General features: G+C 42.5%; 1 protein-coding gene across 3 annotated transcripts in view; it reads right to left on the bottom strand.

The window, feature by feature from the left end:
- THSD4 (thrombospondin type 1 domain containing 4) overlaps nucleotides 1–25,680 on the bottom strand; it is a 594,279-nt gene that overhangs the window by 472,317 nt on the left and 96,282 nt on the right. For all 3 annotated transcript variants that reach the window (XM_054688541.1, XM_054688540.1, XM_054688544.1), the window contains exon 5: nucleotides 12,443–12,890. In XM_054688541.1, coding sequence (XP_054544516.1) covers nucleotides 12,443–12,890 — 448 coding nt within the window. The remainder of the gene's footprint in view (nucleotides 1–12,442; nucleotides 12,891–25,680) is intronic.

Below are 25,680 nucleotides of genomic sequence, written 5' to 3'. Positions count from 1 at the left end.
AAGGTGACAAGGTGCCCTACCACATGGACATGGCCCCATCATGACTCTGAGCAATGACTCACATGATGCCAGGTGAGCTGCTAGCTAAAAGCAGGTCACTACTTCCTGGGGAGGAGAGGGATTTGGTCAGAGAAATGCCAGCTTGCAGGACCCAGACACAAAAGTGGGTTATTGAGACAGAATTACCATATGGGCAGGAAAGGTAGATGTCTGGGGTGATGATGATAATGATATTAAGAATAGTTAACTATTGGGCCTCCCCAGTGGTGCAGCGGTTGGGCGCTGGGTTGCGAAGCTGCCTGCAGCCTCTGCAGCGCCAGTTCGATCCCCAGCCCTTGGGTGAGGGTCCCACATGGTGCACAGAACTCTCCTGCCGCACCTGCTGCTCCTCTCAGCAGTGTACCTCGGTCCTTCTGCCTGTTCTGCTCCCCGCTCTGGCTCTGGTGAATTTTCTCACCCTCCCACACTTCTGACTGTACCCAGTGCTTGTATAAATAAATAAATAAATCTTAAAAAAAAAAAAGAACAGTTAACTTTTCTTGAGCACCTACTAAAAGCCAGATATTCCATCAAATGATTTATGTAAATATATTAGCTCATTTAATCTACTTAACAACTATTATACCCATTTTACAGATATGGAAGCCAAGGCAGCAAATAACTGTCCAAAATCACAGGTCTAGTAAACAGTGAAGTCAGGATTTTAACCCAGACACTTTGGGTCTAGAACCTGTGCCTGTGTCCACTGTGCCATGGTGGCTTTCAAGATTTTGTGGACTGAAAAGTTAACTTGCTATGGGTTCTCAAATTAGAAGACTTTGTTTTCCAGATGGAGAAAAATATAACTATGGACGAGACTTTCTTAGAAGTTCTCCAGCACATTTTTCAAATGTTTAATATCTGCATTTTCAAGTGACTTGGAATAAACTCAATCCCACAACATTCCTTATTACCTACTGTCAGGAGAGGACCTAGGGGCCAAAGTCCTACTCAGCCTCTGAGGCCTTGTGAAGGGCCACAGCTGCAAGGAGCCAGGGGCTGTGGATAGAGGAAGAAAACCAAGCTGGGCTGGGGAAATTCTGTTTCATGTCTCCTTTGTAGATTACATCTGTTTGTACTTGTCACACTATTATCAGTATGTGATCTCCTCTCTATTTTAACAGACTCTCTGAAGTTAAAACTTCCAGGTTGCAGATCATTTTGCATTTGTTATATTTTAAGTGGGCTGTCTCCTGATGCTACTGACTGAGTCACCCTCACCTTGTCAGTAATTTTCTCTATTACAATATGAGTTAGCTTTGGGCAGACTTCTGGCAGACAGCTGATCCCTTCCACGGGCACAGATTCTTATAATCATCAGGCCAAAACACTGAGACAGGGGAAAAGCCATATGGATAGGATCAGACTCGTTTAGGATAGGGCCAGCAAAGCCTGGAGCTTTATAGCCAAGTAATGCCCTCAGAGATGACCTCCTTTGAATTATCCACTTCCACATAAAAGAGGGAAGGATGCATCATTGGTCTCTTATGGGAAGAGGAATAGAGATATACTTTAATATGATGAACTGGATCCTCTTAAAGCACTTCAGGTCCAATCCAAAATTCCATCAAGACAACTGCCGAGGGTTGCTATGAGTCACAGAGTGTTATGGAAACTTGGGCTATGTCTCCAGCGACCCTGGTTGATGTGATATGACAATTGTCTATACCTATTTCATTGCTCAAGAGGCCAATGTCAGTGATCACATACTTCACTTTTTGGTAATTAATCACTTTCAGTTCTCCAGGAGACTAAAGAGAAACATCCCTAATAAAGGGGCACCAAGGAACACGCCTTGGAGTTTGCCTGAGTCAGATATGCAGTTTTTTAATCCTTTGCATTGCTCTGGATTCAATCAAAAGGCCAGCTACCATAGCAACATATGATGTATTTAACATTACCACTGTGAAGAAATCCAAAAAAAAGAAATCTAGAAAATGTCCCTACACTGCCATGGGAAAGTGGTTATGTGACTTTGGATAATCTATTTGCTTCTCAAAGCCCAAACTACTGCATTTTTAGTAACAAGCCCTGCACTTCTCCTCCTACCCCCACCCAGGTATTTTTGGTGAGGACTAAGTTAAAAATACATTAATATTTCTAGTTCATAGAAATGGCACCTGTATGTAAACTGGAGTCCAAGTAGACATCAAAGATGTATCCAGCAGTTCTAGGAGCTCTAAGTGTCTAAAAGGTAGATGTTCTGAGTGAATATTCATTCCCTCCTTTCCCTTTTACACCTGGAAAATCTGGAAAATGGCTTTTGTTTTCCAAATGGAAAATAATATAACTGTTAGGGGGAAAGGATGTCCTAAAGCTCATTCCATACAGGCTTTGTGGACTCTACCCCCACCCTAGGTCAAAGTCAAAGACACTGGGAACTCCAAATCCCATCACCACCAAAGGGAAGGTGGCTGGGACATGAGGGTGGGGTTAAGCAGCCAGGTTGGTATAAAGCCAGGCACAGCACTTGGGCTTTGGAGGGGATCCCCCATTTGGCTCTCCGCCAGCTTGCAGTATCCGGCCAGCGCTGAGAGTGCCTTTGGATTTCCAGGTCGGCGGATCGGGTAGGACGCATTAAAGACTTTATTTCCCTATTTTCTCCCTGAGTTGTACATTTCCTTAATTCCCTTTCCCTTGTAAATAAACCTTTTATTAACCTTTTGTGTGTGCCTGTAGTGGAGTATTAATAAGTCCCTTTTAAGCGCGCTGCTGAGGACCCACAGCCAGGCAACCCGTTCAATATCGGGGCTGCCCTATAACATAACCACGGACCAAAATTTCTTACAAGTTCTTCAGCATGTTTCTGGGAATAAACTCATCCTTGCAGAAATGCTTCTGCCCCTCTCCTCCCTTACAGTGCTCCACTAAGTAGTCATTAAATTGGTTAGACCAAAAGAGTTTTTGGGTCAGACTTTGGATTAAAGAGACAACAACCCAGTCATTCTTAGTTCTCACCTTTTTTTCCCCATTCAAGTTCATAATGTTCTCCCAGAGAAAGGTTTCCTTTTCATAATATATATACATCAAAGATCCAAAGGACATTAATATAAGTCCATCCATTCAACCAGGAGAACCCTATATCATTAAGCCCTCTGGACACACATTCATACTAATCTAGGCCTACCTCAGGATTGCTTCTTTATATCTCCCTCCTTAGATTATTTACATAGATCTATGCCTCTAAGGTCAAAATGAGGACATCTGTTTTCTAACTAATCAGAAAGTATATGGCAAAATATAAACTTTTAAAAACATTCAAAACTCCCATATTCCCAAAGGACATAAATTTCCTGGGGGCTACTTAAGGGACCACATTATTAAGACTGGCTCCCTTCACCTCAGCCAAGGCAGGGTGTGACATTCTTTCAAGGGCAAATGTTCACATTGAGGATCCAGAAAAGAATCCTTCATAATAATCTGTTGTGGGAATTTCACAGGTCAGAGTGGGAAAATACATAAACCAAAACATGTATTCAATCAGAAGAATTTTGCAAATTTTGGTGTACCAAATTTCTTATCTTGAAAAGCAAGGAGTTAACTGATCCTTCCCAATGGTGATAATCAAGAAAATAAAAATTGTTACTATGCTATATATAATTAAAAATATAACTGAAAATAAAAATGTGATTAGTAGAATTCAGAAGAGTGAGAGGAGTTATGAGTTATGGAGAGAATGACCATGAAAACCAAAAATTTTAAGTGATGACCTCTGCTGATATCTTGGGAGAGGGGTTAGTGATGGAGGACAAGAATCGAAAAAAACGGAAAAAGACCAGAAACCTGGCTCCCAAGGGCGTGGGGGTAGAAGAGATTAACATAGCCATTGTCACAGCTATGGAAATCAAGATCCTTAGGCACAGACTGGTATCCTGAGGCTCAGATGCCTACATTGCAAAGATTAACATCCAAGCAGGCATCCCAGGCGCATCCAAAGGTAAGGATATGGAGATTGAGTCCATTATAGAATCTCCCGGTCCCTTTCAAATTCTACATAGTCATCCAAAATCAGCAACTAACCCAAAGGCTCACAAGGACCGAGCCCCTCCCAAACAGAAGAAGACTCTATCAGTGCAGACTGCACAGGCTCGGGACAGCACTCCCACTGCCCACGATGACGATGCAGGTGCCTCTTTTCACCATCTCTCTCCCTCTGCAGGGCAGCAGCTTCCAGCCGGCCCATGACCTGTCAAGGCCGCCCGCCTGCAACCACGCCGGCCTTTCTTAGCAAACCTGTCGCTTCTGGGGCAGCTCTTCCTGCCCGCTTGTGTCTATGCAAGTGTATTTTACTTTTCTAACCCTTTTCCTAATAAACCTGCTTTTTAAATATAACAACCGTCTCTGTCTAGTGGAGAAACTCACCACGTGTCACTGAAGGGGAAGCTCTGGTGAAATCTTTCCCAGAGTGAACCCAAGGACCCCGCACTAACTCAAACCTCATCACTGCTTTGTTACACGGCAGGGATGGGGGAAGCCCAGACCCCGCAAACCTACCTACTCTAAATGGGTTCTGCCATCCGCCACATCAACACAAAACATATGCGACTTTAATGGGAAGGAACTTTAATACAATTAGGAAACAATACAGGAGAGGCAAAGAATCTAGTTACCCGTCCCCTCGTGGGTAAAACTCCATCCAAACAGGATTGGCCCAGAGCAAGGCCCCCAAGCCTGCCACAGTCTAAAGCACCTTCCGGTGGGGAATCACAGAAAAGGACCAGAAACAATCAGACAAGTCCGGAGGGAAAAGAGCAAAATCAAAATCAAGACAAACTGCCATTGTCCCCTCCCCACGGATTTCTCACCCACATCTGTGTCACCCAGTCCACGACCGAAAGGCAAGCGCAGTTTCTTCACGTGTCTCTCGGCTTCATGCGCCTCCTCAGGGTCTCCTTCTGGCTCTCCACCCTGCTCCTTCCTCAGTCTCCTCTGCAGCCTCTTCTCTCCCAGCTCAGCTCCACCCTCCCTTGGATGGGGCAGGAAACCTGGAACCTCCCCCTTTCCTGGGGACCACCCTGTTCACTATTACTTTTATATCATGACAGTAACCCTTGTGAACAATTCATTTATATGTATATATTGTATGATTCATACATACATATTTCGCATACATATGAAATATATATGAATATATAATACATATAATACAGGTATGAAAGCCATTGTGGAATATGAAAAAGTTACTATGCAAACTTATGGAAATTCTGAGTGGTCTGAGAAAATGATGCCAAAAGTGCTAATGTAACAGGGTGGTCCCCAGGAAAGGGGGAGGTTCCCTGCCCCACCCAAGGGAGGTTGGAGCTGAGCAGGAAGAGGAGAAGCTACAGAAGAGACTGAGGAAGGAAGCAGGATGGAGCCAGGAGACCTGGAGAAGGCGCATGGAGCCTAGAGACACGTGAAGAAACTGCGCTTGTCTTTTGGTCGTGGACTGGGTGACACAGATGTGGGTGAGACCCGTGGGGAGGTGACAATGGCAGCTTTTATCTTGATGTTGGTTTTGCTCTTTTCCTTCCGGGCTTGTCCGGTTGTTTGTGACCCTTCTCTGTGGGTCCCCACTGGAAGATGCTTTAGACTTGTAGCAGGCTTTGGGGCCTTGTTCTGGGCCGATCCCATATGGATGGACTTTTACCCATGAGGGGACGGGTAACTTTGGGTGCTTCATTTAGAAACTAGACTCTTTGCCTTTCCTGTATTGTTTCCTAGTTTTATTAAAGATCCTTCCCATTAAAGTCTCATGTGTTTTGTGTTGATGCGGCGGATGGCAGAACCCATGTAGAATAGGCAGGTTTGCGGGGTTTGGGCTGCCCCTCTCCCTGTCCTGTAACACTAACACAGGGTGTCTTTCCTGGATAAAGAGGTCGGTGATGAGCTCACTGTAAGAGTAACTTATGTTGAGCGCCCATTTCTATGGCCTATCCACCTAGTAACTTGCCCCCCACCTCCTGGCAAGTTTTATACCTGACAAAACTGCACTGAATTCTCAAGGAGACATTATTATATTTCTTCTTCAAACTGCAGTCAGGAAGTTGTCAGCTCTTCCTATATTCACTGTCAGACTAGAACTATCAAGTGGCCTTTCTTATTGACCTGAACAGAGTATGCTTAGCTACCTTTGAGATTGCCCAACATCTTCCCTTCATTTTCACTTACTTTGAGGCAGAAACTCCACTTGGATAAAGCCACTGTCAGAAGCCAGTCGCTCCCCAGGGAAATTTACCATAGAGTCATTGATACCATAGCTCATTTCATTGTGTTGCTAAAAGCTGCTTTTAGCCCCAGGAGTTTTTCCCCTCACACGTTAAGGGCATACTGTCTAAAATCAAGATCACACCTCCTTCGGCAGCCAAACCCTTTAAAAACTCATAGCTTTGTCCTTGCCTTGTACCAGGTGACTCCCAACAGCCTCCTTTCTCCAGAAGCAGCCAGAGTGCCACCTTCTCCCCAGGAAGAACGCATTGAATTCAGAAAGCTTGCGAGAGAAGGTAAGAGAAAGACACCCAGGCCTCCAGGATAAAGGGCACCAGGTGTCTTGGTGGGTTAATTGATTCTGCAAACAATAATACAAAACCCCAGAAACAGCAAGTACATAGGATTTTATTTATATGCATGCCCTTGGGCACCAGAGGGAATGGGTCTGGTTTCTTCTTCCCATTTCCTCCCAAGATTCTAGTTCTTTCCCGCACCCCCTCCCCTACCAAGTACCAGGTGTCAGTGGGTTTCCACAAAGAAAAACTTAACTATTCACTCAATTCCTTGAGTACTTAATGATTTTTAGCCACAGCAGAGAACGTAGAATGGATAAATCATGGAAAAAAGTCCTATTCCTCCTAGAGGCCCCAAAGACCCAACTTCTTCCTCTTCAGTCTTTATGGGAACACAAAGATGTCTGCTGCTCCCATTTTTTAAAAAATTCCTCTCCTCACCTGGAAAGACTGGCTCCATCTAAGCCAGGTTAATTTCCTGTCAGGGATTTCGGGGGGTTGAGTGGGACCCAAGCTCTACACATGTTAATACCCACAGATAAGTCTCTCCCACCGGATTCCCACCTGCTTAGCATCAGCGCTTGCTTTAATCTCAGTGTCCCTGACACACAGCCTGACCCCTGACTCTCCTCAGACAACGTCAAGGCTATGCTTATGGATTTCAAGCAAGAACCTGCAAGAGTGAGTGTCTAACAGGCTGGGTGCATTGCATAATGGATATCTAAGATCAATGCCTGCTCTGAAAGACCATAGATTCTCTATCTACAGCGGGGTGTGTCATCTGATCATCTTCATACACATGGTAGGCAAAGAAAAAACTTCTTTGTCTTTAAAGTCTAAATTCAAAGACCATTAGTACTGCACTTGTTGATTTTGCAACATTTTATAGAAGACATCTTAAACAAATGGAATAATCCTAAAGACATGCGAGAATGCTTCAAATCCCCAGATGACATTATAGGATAGAACTTAGTATCAAAGGTGCACATTCCAGAGTATAAAGAATCCATTGTAGTGAAGTTATCTATAGTTTCACTTTCATCACTTTATACCAGACCCAAGGGTGATTACACTAAATCCGCACCTCTGCTGGGCTGGAATGTAGGGTCTCACAGCAAGCTTGTTTTACTGTTAGGCAATAAGAAAGGACCCAGCCACAGTTAAACCAGAGGACAAAAAGGGGACTCTGAGCAGGTCTGACCACTTCATCCACAATTTTGTGACTTAGCACTTAGAAATTGGAAGCAGTTCAGCTACAGGGAGACTATACTCCCTTCCTGTCTGCAGAGAGGGATGTAAGCCACATTTTCTCATGCAGGTCCAAATGGTTTATTTCCTAAGTGTGTGAGCACCATGCCAAGCTCCTTAGCTATATGACTTGATCTGAATCTCACCTCCTGACTCTCCCACTGCTCCCCTCAGCAGTGCATATCGTCAGTCTGCCTGTTCTGTTCCCCGCTCTGTCTCTGGTGAATCCACTCACCCTCCCGCGCATCTGGCTTGTACCCCAGTTCTTGTATAAATAAATAAATAAATAAACTTAAAATAAATAAATAAGTCCTGGGGGTGTCATGTCCAGTATGGTGACTAGAGTTAGTAATGCTGCACTGTGTGTTTGAAAGTTGCTAAATAGTAGATCTTAAAAGAAAAAATTGTGTAACTATGTGCAATGATAGTTAACTAGATTTATGGTGGTGATTATTTTGCAATATGTAATATGTAGAGCTATTGTGTTTACACCAAAACCTAACAATGTTTATGTCAATTATAGCTCAAGAAAATAAAAACAAATTGTATAGGAGGAGGCAGGAGGGAAAGAAAGGAGGGCTCCCTACTACCCAGCAGGTATCACATTACCTGAGATTCTGACACAATCCTGCCTTCTTTGACTAAGTAGCTTCATTGGACCCCAAATGCTCTGTTCTCTTTTCTGGCCTTCCCTAAATTTTTTTAAAAAGATTTATTTATTTATTTATACAAGAACCGGGGTACAGGCAAGATTTGTGGGAGGGTGGGAGGATTCACCAGAGACACAGCGGGTTGCAGAACAGGCAGACTGACAAAATACACTGCTGAGGGGAGCACCGGGCGAGACAGGAGAGGTCTGCCACACCATGTGGGACCATCCCCAGCCGGCTGAGATCAGCGGTGCTGCAGAGGCTGTGGACAGCTTCACAGTGCTGCGCTCAACCGCCTGCACCACCAGGGAAGGCCCTCTGGCCTTCCTTAAAAGTCCAGCTCACTGCTCCCTCCCCACTTACTATGATGACCCACCATAGCTGTTTCTCCTGACCAGGAGGATGCTGAGGGAGATCTTATCCCCCAGGAGCCGCTGCTTTGAGGAAGGGAGGCACAGAGATATTTCCCCTAACTCAGGCCACCCATCACGTTTCTTACCATGCTTCTCAGTACGGAGCCCTCATCTGCGGGGGTCATCTTAGAAATGGGGTGTCCCATCAAGAACTGGGGTGGAATACACTAGACATTTAATTATCAGTAGTTTATGGGATGGAGTTCTGAAGTCAGTGGATATTGCCAAGCTGCCCTGGCATACATCCCCTTCTTTTTCTTTTTCCGGAAAATATCTGGAAGAGATCTCTAAGTGCATTATTTTTTAATCATTGGAGAGGAGGGAAGAGATGACCCACATCACCAATTAAATTAGTAAGATTTTTCGCAATATTACTCTTTACCTCTTTCCTCATTGAGTAGGAAGATTTACATAATATGAATCATATCATCTTCTCATAATACACATCAGGAAGGATAATAAATTTCTGCAAGGTCATTGATCCTGAGATGCTGGAGCACGAGGGTTCACAAGAAAAGTGTGGCAGTAAGATGACATGGCAGAAGGGAAACTGCTCTCCTTAGAAAGGCCTGCTTGCTTAGCCTGCTTCTGGGAACTGGAATTTTATTTTATTTTATTTTGTTTTTAAAGATTTATTTATTTATATAAGCACTGGGTATAGTCAGAAGCGCGGGAGGGTAAGAGAATTCACCACAGCCAGATTGGGGAGCAGAGTAGGCAGAAGAACCGAAGTACACTGCTAAGGGGAGCAGTGGGTGGCAGGAGAGGTCTGCGTGCCATGTGGGACCCTCCTCAGGTGGCCGGGGAGCAGCCGGGAATCGAACCGGCGCTGCAGAGGCTGTGGGCAGCTTCGCAACCCAGCGTTCAACCGCTGGGCCACCGGGGAGGCCCATGGGAACTGGAATTTTAGAAGGGCTTCCACCACCTCCCTAAGAGATAAAAGCAAGTCACTGCGCATAAGGTACATGCTAACCTGGTTTCCTTTTCAAAGCCTGGAATGTCAGTATGTGGCAGACAAAGGGACTGTGTGACCAGTCCCCAGTTGAAGCCTTGGGCACAACGTCTCTAATGAGGTTCCCTGGTAGACTAAGTCTCCCAAGAATTCATTGCTACAATCACATTGTGTGTGACTCCAAAGGGAGAAGACACTTGGAATCTTGTGCCTCATTCCCTCTGGGACTGACCCCCTACATGTCCTTTTCCCTTTGCTGACTGTCCTGTCTCCTTCAATAACCACAAATCAAAGCTGTATACACACTATATACTGATTCTGTTAGTCACTCCAGCAACCCAGCAATCCAAGGAGTATTTAGGGAGACCCCTAAAGCAGGGTTTTAAAATGTTCATGGGGTATGACAAGAAGCCAGGGCTTGCAAAAAGAAGACAGGTAGTGATGAGGCCTCTAAGGAGTGACAGTTCTCAATAGGATAAGTAAAATGTGACTTGGGGTATTGGGGTACATTGGTAGGACACTGCAAAATATTACAGCCAAGAGAAGGGAATTAAACTGTTCAAATCTTTGTCAATATGATTTCTTAGGCCTGGGTTTGAGAAGATATCATGAATTCACAGAATTTTCTAAGATTCTTTGCAATTCAAATTCCTCAGCGGTGGAGTTACCCCAGCACCCAGAGGAGCCACAGCTTCTACCCAGGGAAAGGCAGCTCTGCTGCTGGCAGCACAGGACTGGCATAAAGCACAATAAAATATGTAGGTTACATGAAAAAAATGCTAAGGAGCAAATACCTCCACATATATGCCATTGCCCTCTTTCTTTCCCCTTCTATTTCCCCTTCTATGGCTTATATGGTCTTCAAAATTTAAGAGACAATGTGAGAATCTATTACATATTAAAAAATAATTGTATTTCTTTTATGTATGGATGTGTGTGTATGTAGGTTTTATCATAGTAAAATAGACACAATATAAAACTTATCACTACAATCATTTTTAAATGTAGGATTCAGTGTCATTAAGTATATTTGAAAACTTGTACAACTATTACTACTACCTCCAGAATTTCTTCATTGCCCCAAAGAGAAATTCTGTACTCATAAAACAATCATGTCCCATTCACTATTTTCCCACAACTGGTAAACTTTAATCTACTCCTTGTCTTTATGAATTATACAATTTTTGGATTCATGCAATAATTGTCTTTTGCCACTGGCTTATTTCACTTAGCATGATGCTTTCCTGGGTACAGCCATGTTGTAGCATCTGTAAGAATTTCATTCCTTTTGATGACCGAATAATATTCCAAAGTATAGCTATACCACATTTGTATATCTATTTATTTGTTGCTATACACTTGGGCTTTTTCCATCTTTTTTTCCCTCTTCATTTTCTTTTTTTGAAGTAACACTAGTTTCCCATTATATAGGTTTCAGGTATACAGCATTATAAATCAACATCTGCAAGCACTATATGATATTCACCACTAAAAGTCTAGTGTCCAGTCTTCACATTCAATTGACCCCCTTTTCCTGATTGCTACTTTGCTTCCGCCTTCTCTTTTGGTACAACCACTATCTTGATGTTATAATCTAAGACTTTGTTTTTGTCCAGTTTTGTTGTTCATTACTTTCGCTTTTTTATCTAAGCTTTATCTTTTACTTTTTGACTTACAAAACACTTCACTTCATCTGATCTTCATAACAACTCTAGGATGTAGAAAATAGGACTATTATTTGCCATGGTGCTTGGACCATTACAAAATAAGCAACGATGATTAATTAAGACCTACTGGCTGACAAGTAACAGCTTTGGAAAAATTACTCTTTTACGAAAGTGAATAATTCTGAAAGTCTTTCAGTGGGTGAACAAGCTCAAAGGCTATCCAGACATTCAGAGGAGTTATTAAAATTACATATTAAGTCATTTCTATGAACTCTATAGTAGGAAATACATTTTTAATGAGGAAATTGAAGCTAATGTATAACAGCTGTCTTGTTAGCCAGTAATGGAGCATTAAGGAAGATTGAATTATTAATAAAATATAGCAACTTGAAAATTTAACCTTTAAACATTCTCTTATCCCTTTATCTTTTATATATAGTCTTTAAATTGATGTGAAAAAAAACACATTTGGTCATCTTACGTAGCTGCCATTTATAATTTTCTGTGCTACTCACTGGCTGTGGTATCTTCAGCAAGTTAATCCCTAACAGACTTCTTCATGATACAGTATCTAAAGTGTTTATGCCTGGAGTAGCAGGAAGCCTGGAGAGAAACTACTGGAATGTACCTATACTAATTAAACCTCCTCAAACTCCCACTTCTTTGGCATCACCACTGGTGGCAAACTGTACATGACCCACAGATTCATGAGTGAAGAATAAATATTGTTGATATAAAGTCATTAAGAATTTGGAGATCATTTGATATGTAGCAATAGTGGTTATCAATAACTGTTTGATAAGTTACTAAGGCAACAACTATATAAAAAGAGAAGAATAGGGAGAAAAATCAAAGGAGGGGAAGGTGAAAAGGTACATGAACATGGCCTAAAAAGCCAAGCCTTCACTGCCCTCTGTGTGTTCATTGCTAACCGCAGAAAGGCAGGAATGGCAGCTGTCCCCAGGCCCAGAATGAGGTGGATTGTACTCACGTTGGTGTTGCACAGCTTGTACTGCCGATAGGCCCCAATGCAGGAGATGGCTCTAGTCCGGGCAGGCTGGGAGAAACTCTGGGCTGCCCTGGGGGTCCCCAGGCCATGACTGCTGCTTGTTTCTGGGCTGTGGAAGAGACTCGAAGCTGCAGGGAAGCCTTGGTCATGGGTCAGAGGCAGCTGGTAGATGGAGGCCTCTGAGGCCTGCAGAGCTGAACCAGGGCCATTGTTGCTCCTGTATAGAGGCCCATGTTGGGGGGTCTGGTGGGCAGGCGGGCTGTAGTCATGGCTAAGACCAGATGCCCCCTGGGACCTGGAATGTGGAGACGAGGGCTTCTGCCTCCGAAGCCTCTGTGGTGAGTGTGCAGAATCCGTCTGCAGTGGTAAGATGTATGGGGCCTTCCCATAGCCATACTTGCCAGGGCCGATGGGTCCGCGGGTCCTGCTCCTGAGGAGAAACACAAGAAAGGAGATGAACTGAGTCACAGGAATTTTCAGGCTAACCCAGAAGCTCTGAATGTGCTGAGGGGACTGAGCAGATTGGAAGGCTGGGAGAGAGCCTGTGGGAGCAGGGAGGTAGAGGGAGGACACTCCAGCAGAAGGGACACTAGGAAGCACAATGAAAATGGAATCAACAGTGGATGAACAGTGCATGACTGAGTGGTTGAAGATGAGGTCATAGCAGTAAGCTGTGGTCAGTTCGGGACTGAGACCAAGGATTTGGGGTATTTTTATTGGTTGGAAGGTGTCATTGACAGTTTTTGACAAGCATGAAGAGATAATTATAATTTCAGCCACAGTAACTTCCTGTTCATTGTTTTCTGATAATAATCTGTGGGTTTTTTTCTCACTCACTGTGGGTATTGCTTGGTATTTTAGATCCTATTTCCATTGCCATTCATATCCAAATAGCTTTTCCAGGTAACTGGCAGGTTATGGGGAGCTTAACAATCAAATATTAATGCAGTCCTGACATGCACTGGGCCTAACTTATCCGTGAAGAAGTGAAAGGGGTTGAGCCATTGGCTACCTCATCACTCTGGGGGCAACCCATGCCAAGAATGCATGAACCATCGTCTTCATGTTTGTTTGGACCTTTAGATTTTATCAAGACTTCCCTGCTTTGTGAAAACTTAGGAAAATCATACAAATAGTGATTGATAAAATTGATATGTGTCTGAAACTGATTTTCTGGGGGGTGGGTGGGGGGAAGAAGCCCTGATTTGTAGCATTTGTCTATTTCCATGGTGTAAATATTCCCACCATGGCCAACTTCAAGCTACTGATTTCTTTCTTTCTTTTTTTAATTTTATTTTTATATTCCCCATACAATTACAACCCCCTTATTTTGACCCCAAACCCTCCATTCCCCGCCCCCCAGCCCCCAGAGAGTGTCTCTGGTTCATAGTTGTTTGTTGATTTTGATATTTTCTTTCTTGTAGTTATTCTTTCTCCTGGTCCCTTATTTAGGTTTTCTAGATTCCTGCTATGAGCGAGACCATCTGGTATTTTTCTTTTTCTTTCTGGCTTATTTCGCTGAGCATGATCCCTTCCAGCACCATCCATGTTGCTGCAAACTGCATGTGTTTATCTTTTTTGATTGCTGAGTAATATTCCATGGTGTATAAGTACCACACCCCAGTCATCTATTTTTGGGCATTTGGGTTGTTTCCAAAGCTTAGCTATTGTAAATAGTGCTGCAATAAACATAGGGGTGCAGGTGCTCTTTGGAATTGATGTTTCTGATTCCTTTGGGTAAATACCTAGGAGTGGAATTGCTGGATCATATGGAAGCTCTATGTTTAGTAGGTCCAGAAATCTCCACACAGCTCTCCATAGTGGTTGGACCAGTTTGCACTCCCACCAACAGTGCAGGAGAGTTCCTTTTTCTCCACATCCTCGCCAACATTTGTTGTTGCTAGTTTTTATAATATGTGCCATTCTCACTGGTGTAAGATGGTATCTCATGGTAGTTTTGATTTGCATTTCCCTGATTACAAGTGATGTTGAACATTTTTTCATATGCCTGTTGGCCATTTGCATTTCCTCTTCAGATAAGTTTCTTTTTAGCTCTTCTGCCCACTTTTTGACTAGATTATTTTCTTTGTTTTTGTTGAGTCTCATGAGCTCTTTGTAGATTTTTGTGATTAGTCCTTTATCATTAGTGTTGTGTGCAAAAATGTTCTCCCAGTCAGTGGGGTTTCTCTTTGTTTTTGTTATTGTCTCTTTTGCTGTGCAGAAGCTCTTTAATTTGATGTAGTCCCAGCTGTTTATCTTTGCCTTCACTATCACTGCTTTGGGTGATGTGTCTCTAAAGATGTCTTTGATGTGTATATCATGTACTGTTTCGCCTATATTTCCTTCTATGTATTTTATGGTTTCAGGTCTTATGTCTAGTTCTTTAATCCATTTTGAGTTGGTTTTTGTGCATGGTGTTATGTAGTAGTCAAGATTCATTCTTTTGCATGTAGTGACCCAGTTTTCACAGCACCATTTATTGAACAAACTTTCTTTGCTCCAATGCATATTCTTTGCTCCTTTGTCAAGGATTAGTTGACCATAAATCTGTGGGTTTATTTCTGGATTTTATATTCAATTCCATTGGTCTGTGTGTCTGTTCTTTTTCCAATACCATGCAGTTTTGATGGTTATGGCTTTGTAGTATAGTTTGAAGTCTGGGAGTGTGATGCCTCCATTCCCTTCTTTTTTTTTCAGGAGAGCTTTGGCTATTCGGGGTTTTTTGTGATTCCATATGAATTTCATCAATAATTGTTCTATTTCTTTGAAGAATGACATTGAAATTTTTTATTGGAATAGCATTGTATCTGTATATTGCTTTTGGTAGGATGGTCATTTTAATAATGCTTATTCTTCCAATCCATGAGCAGGGGATGTATTTCCATTTCTTTGTGTCTTCTTCTATTTCTTTTAACAGTGTTTTATAGTTTTCTTTATATAGGTCCTTTACCTCTTTTGTTAGATTTATTCCCAAGTATTTGATTTTTTTTTTGTTTTGATAATAAAAGGGGTGGGTTTTTTTTAATTTCTTCTTCAGATTTATTGTTTGTGTATAGGAAGGCTACTGACTTTTGTGTGTTGATTTTGTATCCTGCCACTTTACTGAAGTGATTGATTAGTTGAATTAGTTTTTCTGTGGAGTTTTTGGGGTTCTCTATGTATATTATCATATCACCTGCAAATAGTGATAGTTTGACTTCTTCTTTTCCTATTTGCATTCTTGTATGTCTTTCTCTTGTCTTATTGCTCTGGCTAGGACTTCCAGTATTATATTGAAAAGCAGTGGTGAGAGTGGACATCCTTGTCTTGTTCCAGATCTTAATGGGAATGCTTTCAGCTTTTCACCATTGAGAATGATACTGGCTGTTGGCTTGTCATATATGGCCTTTATGATGTTGAGGTGTGTTCCTTGTATCCCAAGAATTTCAAGGGCTTTTATCATGAATGGGTGTTGCACTTTGTCGAAAGATTTCTCGGCATCTATTGATATTATCATATGGTTTTTATATTTCTTTTTGTTCATGTGTTGGATAATGTTGATTGATTTTTGGATGTTGAACCATCCTTGTGTCGCTGGAATGAATCCTACTTGGTCATGGTGAATTATCTTATGGATACATTGTTGGATTCTGATAGCTAAAATTTTATTGAGGATTTTTGCATCAGTGTTCATTAGAGAGATTGGCCTGTAGTTTTCTTTTTTTGTGTTGTCCTTGTTTGGTTTTGGTATTAGTGTAATGTTGGCTTCATAGAACATGTTTGGTATTATCCCTTCCGTCTCAATTTTTTGGAAGAGTTTGTGAAGGATAGGCACTAACTCGTTTCTGAATGTTTGGTAGAATTCATTTGTAAATCCATCAGGTCCTGGGCTTTTGTTTTTGGGGAGGTTTTTGATGACCATTTCAATTTCTCTGCTTGTAATTGGTCTGTTTAGGTTTTCTATTTCTTCTTTATCTAGCTTTGGGTGATTGTAGAGTTGTAGGAATTTGTCCATCTCCTTTAGATTGTTGAACTTGTTTCCATGTAACTGTTCATAGTAGTTTCTGATTATTCTTTTGATTTCTGCTGTGTCCATTGTGATTTCTCCTCTTTCATTTATGATCCTGTTTATTTGTGTCAAGCTACTGATTTCTAACAAGCAGGAAAATCACAGCTCAAATCCACCACTGCATATAAACTTAATGTGCAACTAGCATTTGTAGAATAGAAAGCAAGGAAAGGTAAAGAAATATAAAAATGATTCAGATAAGGTTCTCTAGACTCCAATCTTACAAGTGAAAAGCAACTTGAACATAACCAAGGTGGGATGAGGCCTTTGCAAGCAACACAAAGGAGAGCGCTCTGGGAATTCCAAGGTCAAGGAAGCACTCTCACCTGGAGGGAGCTGGGAAGGTTTCACCATCACTGGCCTGGAGTGGGAGGCACAGGTCCCAGCATCCTGTAAGTCATCCAACTCTGACTTATTTATAAAATGACTGAACTGGATTAAATGACCTGAAGCTCATTCCAGGTCTAAAATTATATGTTTCCATAATAATTAATTCTACATTTATGTAAAATTGGAAATCTGCCTGAGGGTTTCTACAGGATGGCCCCATTAAAATAAGCACATTAAAATAGCAATCAAGGTGAAACATTAATTTCTGCCCTCATGAGGAAATTCTTTCTTCACTCTATATAACCACTAAATATAAAATTTAACAGACCACAACTAATTATTTACATCTTTATCACTAATTGCACCTTCATTCTTAGCTGATAGGGTTTTGAAGTAAACTATGCTATGTGTTTATTTTACCTTTAGCCATTTCTCAATTAATCTTAGCAACACTTGGGATTCTATTAATGATGGAGGAATCCAGCATGCTGCTTTAACAGATGCAATTAAGAAGTTAGTTTTAAAATATATATGTAACTTGGATGTAACTTGCCGTTTTCTTTCTTGTGGCTGGCCAGGTAAAATGAACGACATCATACAAAGGCAAAGGAAAGAATTTCTGTATGTGTGCATCCCCCCCTTTTTTTAAAAAAGATCTGAAGACCTACCAAGAAACCTAACCTCAAAGAATGTACTGGGTGGAGACCCTGGCAGAAGGTAATAGAGAAATAAAGACACGTGGAACAGAGTTTATAAAACTTGAATGTGCATGAAAATCACCAAGGGATTTTGCAAAGAGGCAGATTCTGATTCAGGAGGCCCGGGTGCAGTCCAAGATTCTGCATTTCCAACAAGCTCCGAGGGGTGCTGGTATTGCTGTTCCATAAATACGTGGCTTTGAGAAACAAAACCACAGAATTAAATTGAAACGGCAAGAAAAAGGGTGAACATTCAATAGCAAAATTTATCATTTCTAATGATACACGTTTTTAAAGCTATAAAACATTTTAAAGCTATATACATTTATTTTTGCAGAAAACCTCTGAGTTTGTGACATCCATAAAACCTCTGCCACCCCAGGCCAAACTACACTGCTGCAGCTTACTCAGTGGGAGCTGCTTGCCCAAGACACACTTGAACTTAGTTCTGAGGGGCAGAGCAGGCAGAGGGAGAACCCCACGGTGGCTGAGGATTTGTGCAAGTGTCTTTCTAAAAGCTGCCCATCACCTCTGAGGGGGGTAACGTATGCAAGTGCAAATGTTTATTTTTATAGTCGCTTTGCCTTGTGGGAGGCCCTGCCCTAACAGGAGAACCATTCAAATACCAGTACCACTGCAAGATGATGGTTTGAAAGCCAGTGGCCAGCTAATTCTGATACCGACCAAAGAGAATGAGCAGCCAGTGAGGGCTGAGTACGAGCACTGGTTTCTGAATCCTTGACTGAGAAGACTTGGACAACCAGAAGATTCATTTCTGCTTGGCAGGAAATGTATATTTTCCTTATGGCCTGCAGAGCTAATCATCCTGACAGTTCAGAATGACCTCTTATCCTTAAGGATAGAGTCCATCTGGCCACTTGCAGGGAGGCCTTCATGAACTGGGCAGATTTATGCAAAGTGGGGTAATAAGCACAGATGTGCTTGAGGGGATCTGTGTGGCCACTTAAATCTTTCCAGGGGAGCATGTGGTAGGTGCCTGGGGGTAGGGGGTTGGGTAGTAACTTGATTAGTTCTGCTTATTCTCCTCATACCCGTCTCTGAGATTTTACTTTGGGTTCCCCATTTGTCCAAGTTCTGGCTAATTTTGGAAAGTTTAGGCCTTGAGAAAGAAATGGGAAAAAGTCTAGTTTGGAGATCAAAGACATGTATAAGGATTGATGACTGCGGCTCTGAAGCCAGGTTTCCTGGGTTTGAATCCCAGCTTTTCCTCTTACAAATTATGAAACAATGGTTAACTTAGTGTGTTGATGTCTATGTCTCATCAAATAGGGTCAGAACTCTGATAAGTAAAGCAGCTAGGGAGCTACATCTACGGGGATGTTCATTCTCGGGGACGTACTTCCAGTACTACAGATGCCAGTGGAGTAAAGAGTGAGGTCCTCTTAAATGCTATGCTCACTGGCCTCATTCTAGACCATGTACTGATCCTATGAGGGTTTTATCAGTGAAACTGATAAAAACACCTTCCTCAGAGCTTGTAGTAGAGATCAAAAGAAGAGCTAAGGACATATATAAAGTATGCATCATATAAGTACTTGCTCTTTTAAAATAGTCCTAGTTTGGCCATTTACTATTTCTACACACAGTGGCAAACAATACACCCTCAATTATCTGACCCATAAAATGAAAGTAGGGCCTCTTCTCACCCACTAGGGTGACTATAACCAAAAGGACAGAAAATAACAAGTGTGGGGGAGGATGTAGAGAAACTGGATCTCACACATTCCTGTGGGAATGGAAAATGGTGCAATCACTTTGGAAAATAAAGAAGAGAATTATTCATGTACCTCCAAGAGTTAAATGTAATGTCACCAGTGACCCAGCATTTTCAATCCTGGGTAAAAGCCCAAGAGAAATGAAAATCAACCAATCTTCACACTAGTATTCATAGATGAGTGTTCATAGCAATTTATTCATGATAGCCAAGAGGTGGAAACAACCAAAATATCTATCAACTAATCATGTGAATACATGAAGCACAAAATATCCATAGGTATTATGAACATATTATTCAGCTATAATTGGATGAGGCACTGATACACATACACACATACACACACACACACACACACACACACATACTACAACATGGATGAACCTTGAAAACATTCCAAGTGAAAGAAGCCAGACTCAAAAGGCTACATAATGTATGAGTCTATTTAGATGAAACATCCAGGGCAGTCAGATCCTTAGAGACCAAAAGCAGATTAATAGTTGCCAGGGAGGAGGGGAAAAGGAGTGACTGCTGATGGGTATGGGGTTTCCTTTGGGGGCGCTTAGACAGTGGTGATGGCTGTTCAGCCTTGTGAATGTGCGAAAACCCACTGAGTTATATACTTTACATGGTGAATTTTATGATATATTAACTACACCTCCATAAAGCTGTTACTTTTAAAAATGAGCGCATGAATAATTCTCTTTTATCTACATATAATGATGTTGAAAATGATCAAATTGAGGTTACTGATAGGAATGCGTTGAGTCTGAAAATGATTATTATCTTTTCCCCCCTTATTTTTCTTCAGCCACCTCGAACATACTTTATCGAGCAACTTCTATGAATATCTACTGCGTACCGAATGTGGTTCTTTTTGTGTGTTCACACTCCTGGCCTTGACCGCATAAGTAAATGCAGACACGCACATACAACCCTATCACACACTAGGGCTCAAGAACACAGCAAGAAGAGTTCTGACACCAGGTTTTGAGCTCAATTCTTCAATCACCTTCCAAGCTCTTTGCAGAAATTTTTCTTGAGATAATGGCAGCAAGCAACACTTTGCAAAGGGTAATAAGCATACAACATATGTTCCTTACAATAGGCTGGCTGCCATCCAGGGGTTTGTTATGTGTGATGTGGTGCAGCTTGTGACATTAATCCTGACCAGTGAGTGTGATGTTCAGGCAAAGATGCCCCATCAGTCTCCCTCTTCCCAATATACACACAAAGCCTGCAAATGTGTCATCTACAGCTATCACCTGTCACCCATGTATCTATCACACCCACGTATCTATGGCTGCCCAGATCCCCCCAAGCTAGCGTCAACCCCAGAGACCTAACTAACTTCTAAACTAGCGCCTGCTTCTCATCTGTGATGCACACAGATCACCCGGGCTCTTGTCAAAATACAGCTTCTGATTCAGCAGGTGTGAGGTGGACCTCTGATCCGCCCTGGTATCCAACTCCCAGGGTGATGCTGACACTAGCTCCTGGGAACACGCTTGGATTGCACCACCTAGACCTTCCCACAGACATCTCAAACTCAACATATTCAAGCTGGAAATAATTGTCACACACACACCCACCTGCACAACCTCAGCAAAACTGCCCTTCTGTATCCTCCATCTCACATCTCATAGTTCTCACATTTGAGCAAGTATCAGAATCACTTGGAAGTCTTGTTAAAACAGACCACTGAACCCTATGTGCAAAGAGTCTGGAGAGATCTGGGTGGGACCTGAGAGTCTGCATTTCTAACAAGCTCCCAGGCGATGCTGATGCTACTGGTCTGTGGACCACATTGTGAAAGGCGGCGCTCTGTTTCGTTCCCAAGCATCTGCTGCAGTCAGCTGGCTCTTCCACTCTCCCCACCTCTCTGTTTGAAGTCCAGACTCCTTGACTCGGTCACCCAGCCTGCAGAACATGTTCCTGGTCATAGCCCAACACTGTACAGATGACCCACACCACATTCCTCGGAGTTTCCCAATAGGCCAACCCAGTTTGTCCTCCATGCCCTGCCCATGCTGGCTCCTCCTCCAGGCTGCCTGTCCCACCACCATTTCCTGGGACAATCTTTAATTGTAATTGAAGCATTACTTCCTTAATGAAGCCTTTTCTGGCTACTTCACCTCACCCGAATCCTTCACTCTGTAGAATTGCTGCCTTCTCTTTTGTCCTTCCACTAGATCCCATCTAACTGTCACAGCAATGTAACTGATCAGAGACTGTAGATTCCTCTGGGGAAAGGGATGTATCTTATTTGTCTTATATCCTTAGAACCTAGTACATGGTAGGTACCTAGAACCTGGCACATAGTAGGTGTTCAATAATTGACTGTTGAAAAACTGAAAGAGCAAATGAATGGCTCAAACCACTATTACCAAAAGGAGGAAAGCCCCCCATCCATTATTGCATGTGCTTAATATTTTTGCTACATGAAATAGTGTATTTTATTAAAAGACCATTAAGATAATGTGGCACTGAAAACAGCATCACCTCAGAAAAGTCTCACCTACTAGGTGAGATTATTCCTGGCATCAAACACCTGGAGAAGAACTAGGTTCTTGGAATGGAAAGGAGGGCCAGCAAGGGCTAGGACTCAGCCTTTTCTCTCAAAAGGAGGGAAGAAGGTCAAGGGCACACCATGCATGCCTGTCAGAGCCAGAAAGTCACCCAGACAAGGCTGTCTGTCAGCCTCTTGCTTCCCACCTCCTTTCTTATTTTCCAGGAGACAAAGGAAGAAGCAGAGGGAGAGCCCTGCCCTGCGGAAGTCAGGCTGTTTGTATTTCTTTTACTCTGTTTATTTTCTTTCTGCTTTCCCTTGGAGCTTGGTCAGGGCTCTGATAAGACCAGTGTGTCTCAGCTGAGCTAACATGAACCTCACATGGGCCACAGGAGGTAACAGCAGCAGCCTTGGGGCCAGCCCATGAGTTACCCCGGCTGTCTGAGCCTGAGAGAGGCTGGAGGAATAAGTGAGTTGCCCCTGCTCACAAGGAAAGCCTCGCTGAGCTGCTTCACGGTAGAGGTTCTAGGGTGTGCGGCATTAAGAGAGGGGTGGTCCTTGTGGCTATATACCTGAGCTGAGTTGTTAGGCAAACATGTACATTCATCCAAGGGAAGGTGGGGTGGAGGATTTTGAGATAGAAGATATGTTACTGGAGAGAGCTGATGGAATGAGGGCTGGATGGAAGTTCCTGTGCTAGCTTCGGCTAAGAAAACCTAAGGTTCTATGGAATCTTCCTATGAAGATAAATAACATCCATGTGGTTTAAAGGGATCACAATTGCAAAGTGCCACATTTGCACTTTGTATTGTCATTATAAACCAAAACTAAACTCTTACCAAGCCAATGTTTTGAGACAAATATCCCTGCCCATGCTTAGCATCAGAGCTAGGCCTGGGAGAAGGGCAAGCTAAACATCGCAGTCTTAGGAATCGGAGGCTGCATCTGAGAGTTGCCTCTAAATCAGCTTCCTCTTCTTCTTCCTCCCCGTCTCCACTCATTGAAGGAAAGAAGCATTTCCACTTGGCCTTTTAAGCTAGCAGAGAAGGCAAGGAGATGTGATTTGCAATTAATACCAGTGAAATGATCTTTTCCAAAATCCATTAATATGACAAATGCTTCTTTTAAAGAGGTTTTCATGGACATTTTGCAGGCAACTGGGCAGGGAATGGGCTCTTCTCAATGAGCCCGTAGAGGTAGATGGAGGTGTGGGCTTGAGGGGGTGAGGGGACGGCGGACCTCAGTGCTGCCTGCTGAATTGGCAGGACACCTCATACCGCTGAGGACAAATTGAAGGAACCAATGCACTTCTCTCTCAATAACCCCTCTTTGCCCTGCAGTCTCCTGTAAGGACCTTGATGGACGGATACAGCATCAGAGTAGAGAAGACCCCAAGAGCAGCACGAGGAGATAAAAGGTTTCTTTAGAATTTGAAAACCTGGACTTGGTCTGTCAAGGTTAATGTCTGGTGCATAGAGAGCAGAGGTGTGGCTTATACTACAGAATGTGGAATATTCTGTTTGGAATTATCTCAAACCAAGGGAAATGAAGGGTTTGACTAACAGGAAGAGGAGGGAGGAAGAGAGGCAAGTAAGCAGACATCAGGCTAGAACGCTCTGGCTTGGATGGAAGCACCCACAACTCTAGATCTGTGAAGGAGCCCAAGAACAGAAGAGACCTGCGAATTTTGTGGGGAGGCTGCATCTAACACTGCACCTCACTTGGATGTGGGGGTGGTGCCAGAAAGAAAGGATACCTCAGTGCCAGTGGGTCATCCTGAAGGGGTCTTTGGAGAGATTTTGCAGCAGTTACTATAAAGAGTAGAAGGAAGCCAGTGAAGCAAGATAGATCTCTTGCTCCCTTCACTGAGGCTGCACAAAAGCCCCTCATCTGGGAAGCCAGGTCACCCCCAGAAAGGAGGGTAGGATGAGGGAAAGGGAGATAATCTTAACTGAACTGAGCATAAATCCTTAAGTGATCAAATCTAACATGAAGTATCTAAGTATCTGAGTTTTCTAGAATTGGCAGTTTTCTTATACCGGCAGAAATAAAGGTTTGTGAATCAAGCCTAACTGCAGAAAAATACAGTTTTGTATATCTCAGTTGTGACTGTATATTGTACATCTGAAATATAACCTAAATGTCCTTAAATAGGGGAATAATGGAGCTAGTTAAATTGTTATAGAGATATAGGGCCTCCCTGGTTGTACAAGGTGTTAAGATGCAACCTATGAAGCTATCCGCAGCCACTGTAGCACGAGTTCGATCCCCAGCCAGGAAACTACCTTCATGGTGCAACAGACCTCTCCTGACTTGCCCGCTGCTCCCCTCAACAGTGTATTTCAGTCTGTTCTGCTCCCCACTCTGTCTGCTCCCCACTCTGTCTCTGGTGAATCCTCTCACCCCCTGCACATCTGGCCTGTATGCATAAATAAATGAATCTTTAAAAAAATAGAGATATACATATTGGAGTACTATGAAACTGTTTGAAGGGATGAACAAGACACAAACTAAGCCTATACATGTTCCTGTTTGTTAAAAGAGAAAAGATATTTACAATATATGAAAATGCTTATCTCTTCAGGATACATTTCTGAACGGATACAAATGAAATTTGGAAGTGATTTCCTTTGAGAAGCAGACCCAACAGGGTTGAGTTAGGGAAAGACTCATTTATCATTTTTATTTTACCATAAATTTTTTTTGCCTTCTGCACAGATTTTCAATATGTGAAAATGTTGTAAAAGAAAAACACTAAGCCATTTTCCACTGAATTTGTTTAAATGTAGCCTTATGGATGTAGGAAGGGTCATAAGAAGCAAATATCAGAATATGTTGTATAAATGTCACAAAGGACAACCCAGTAAGTAATTTAAATATGTAACCATAACATGTCCAATTATAAATAGGCTATTAGGGCCTCCCTGGTGGTGCAAGGGGTTAAGATACAACCTATGAAAACCTATGAAGCAATCCGCAGCCACTGTAGCACGAGTTCCATCCCTGGCCAGGGAGCTACCCACATGGTGCAGCAGACCTCTCCTGTCTCACCTGCTGCTCCCCTCAGCAGTGCATTTCAGTCAGTCTGCCTGTTATGCTCCCCACTCTGTCTCTGGTAAATCTGCTCACCCCCCATACCTCTGGCCTGTACCCCAGTTTTTGTATGCATAAATAAATGAATCTTAAAAAAATAAATAGGCTATTAACCACAAATACTGAGGGAATAGAAATAGGGACAAAAGTTTCTTCTGAAATATCACTAATAATAACTGAAAAGTCAGATGTTCCTAGAATGATTTCACACAATGGAGACCATCATCAGCTTCTCACCCAGCAGGAACTTCTTTAGAGTCTGAATATGCTTAGGCAACAAAGCAATGATGCTGTGACACCCAGTATTTTTGATGTATGTGATGGCAAATAACCTAGTGCTTATTTTCTGCCATCCAATAACATCTCCATCCTTCAGATACCCGAGGCTGCATTTAAACAAATTCAGTGGAAAATGACTGAGTGGTTTGTTTTTTTTTTTTTACATCATTTTCACATATTGAAAATCTGTGCAGAAGGCAAAAAAATTTACGACAAAATAAAAATGATAAATGAGTCTTCCCTAACTCTACCCTGTTGGGATACCAGGAACCTCACAAACTTTGATTTCTCTCTCCACTGGATTCACCTTTCTAAGCACAGCCCTGGTTATTACCCTCTATTTCAAAAAAATTCTTGTGGCCCACCTCTGTCCAGAAAATCAAGTTCAATCCCAGATGGTTTTAAGGCACATTTGGTTCGATGCCACGCTCCATTCTTCAACAGCCGATTTCAGTTTAGCTTCCTAGATTCAACTCTAATCATCTCTCTCCCAATTCCCATCTTCAGCCCTGCCTTTTCCAGGCCATA

The sequence above is a fragment of the Talpa occidentalis genome, unplaced genomic scaffold (assembly GCF_014898055.3).
Source record: "Talpa occidentalis isolate TD23 unplaced genomic scaffold, MPIMG_talOcc4v2.1 talOcc4.11, whole genome shotgun sequence".
Classification (NCBI taxonomy): domain Eukaryota; kingdom Metazoa; phylum Chordata; class Mammalia; order Eulipotyphla; family Talpidae; genus Talpa; species Talpa occidentalis.
The sequence above is the reverse complement of the archived record's forward strand: the minus strand, read 5'-3'. Positions and strand labels throughout refer to the sequence as shown.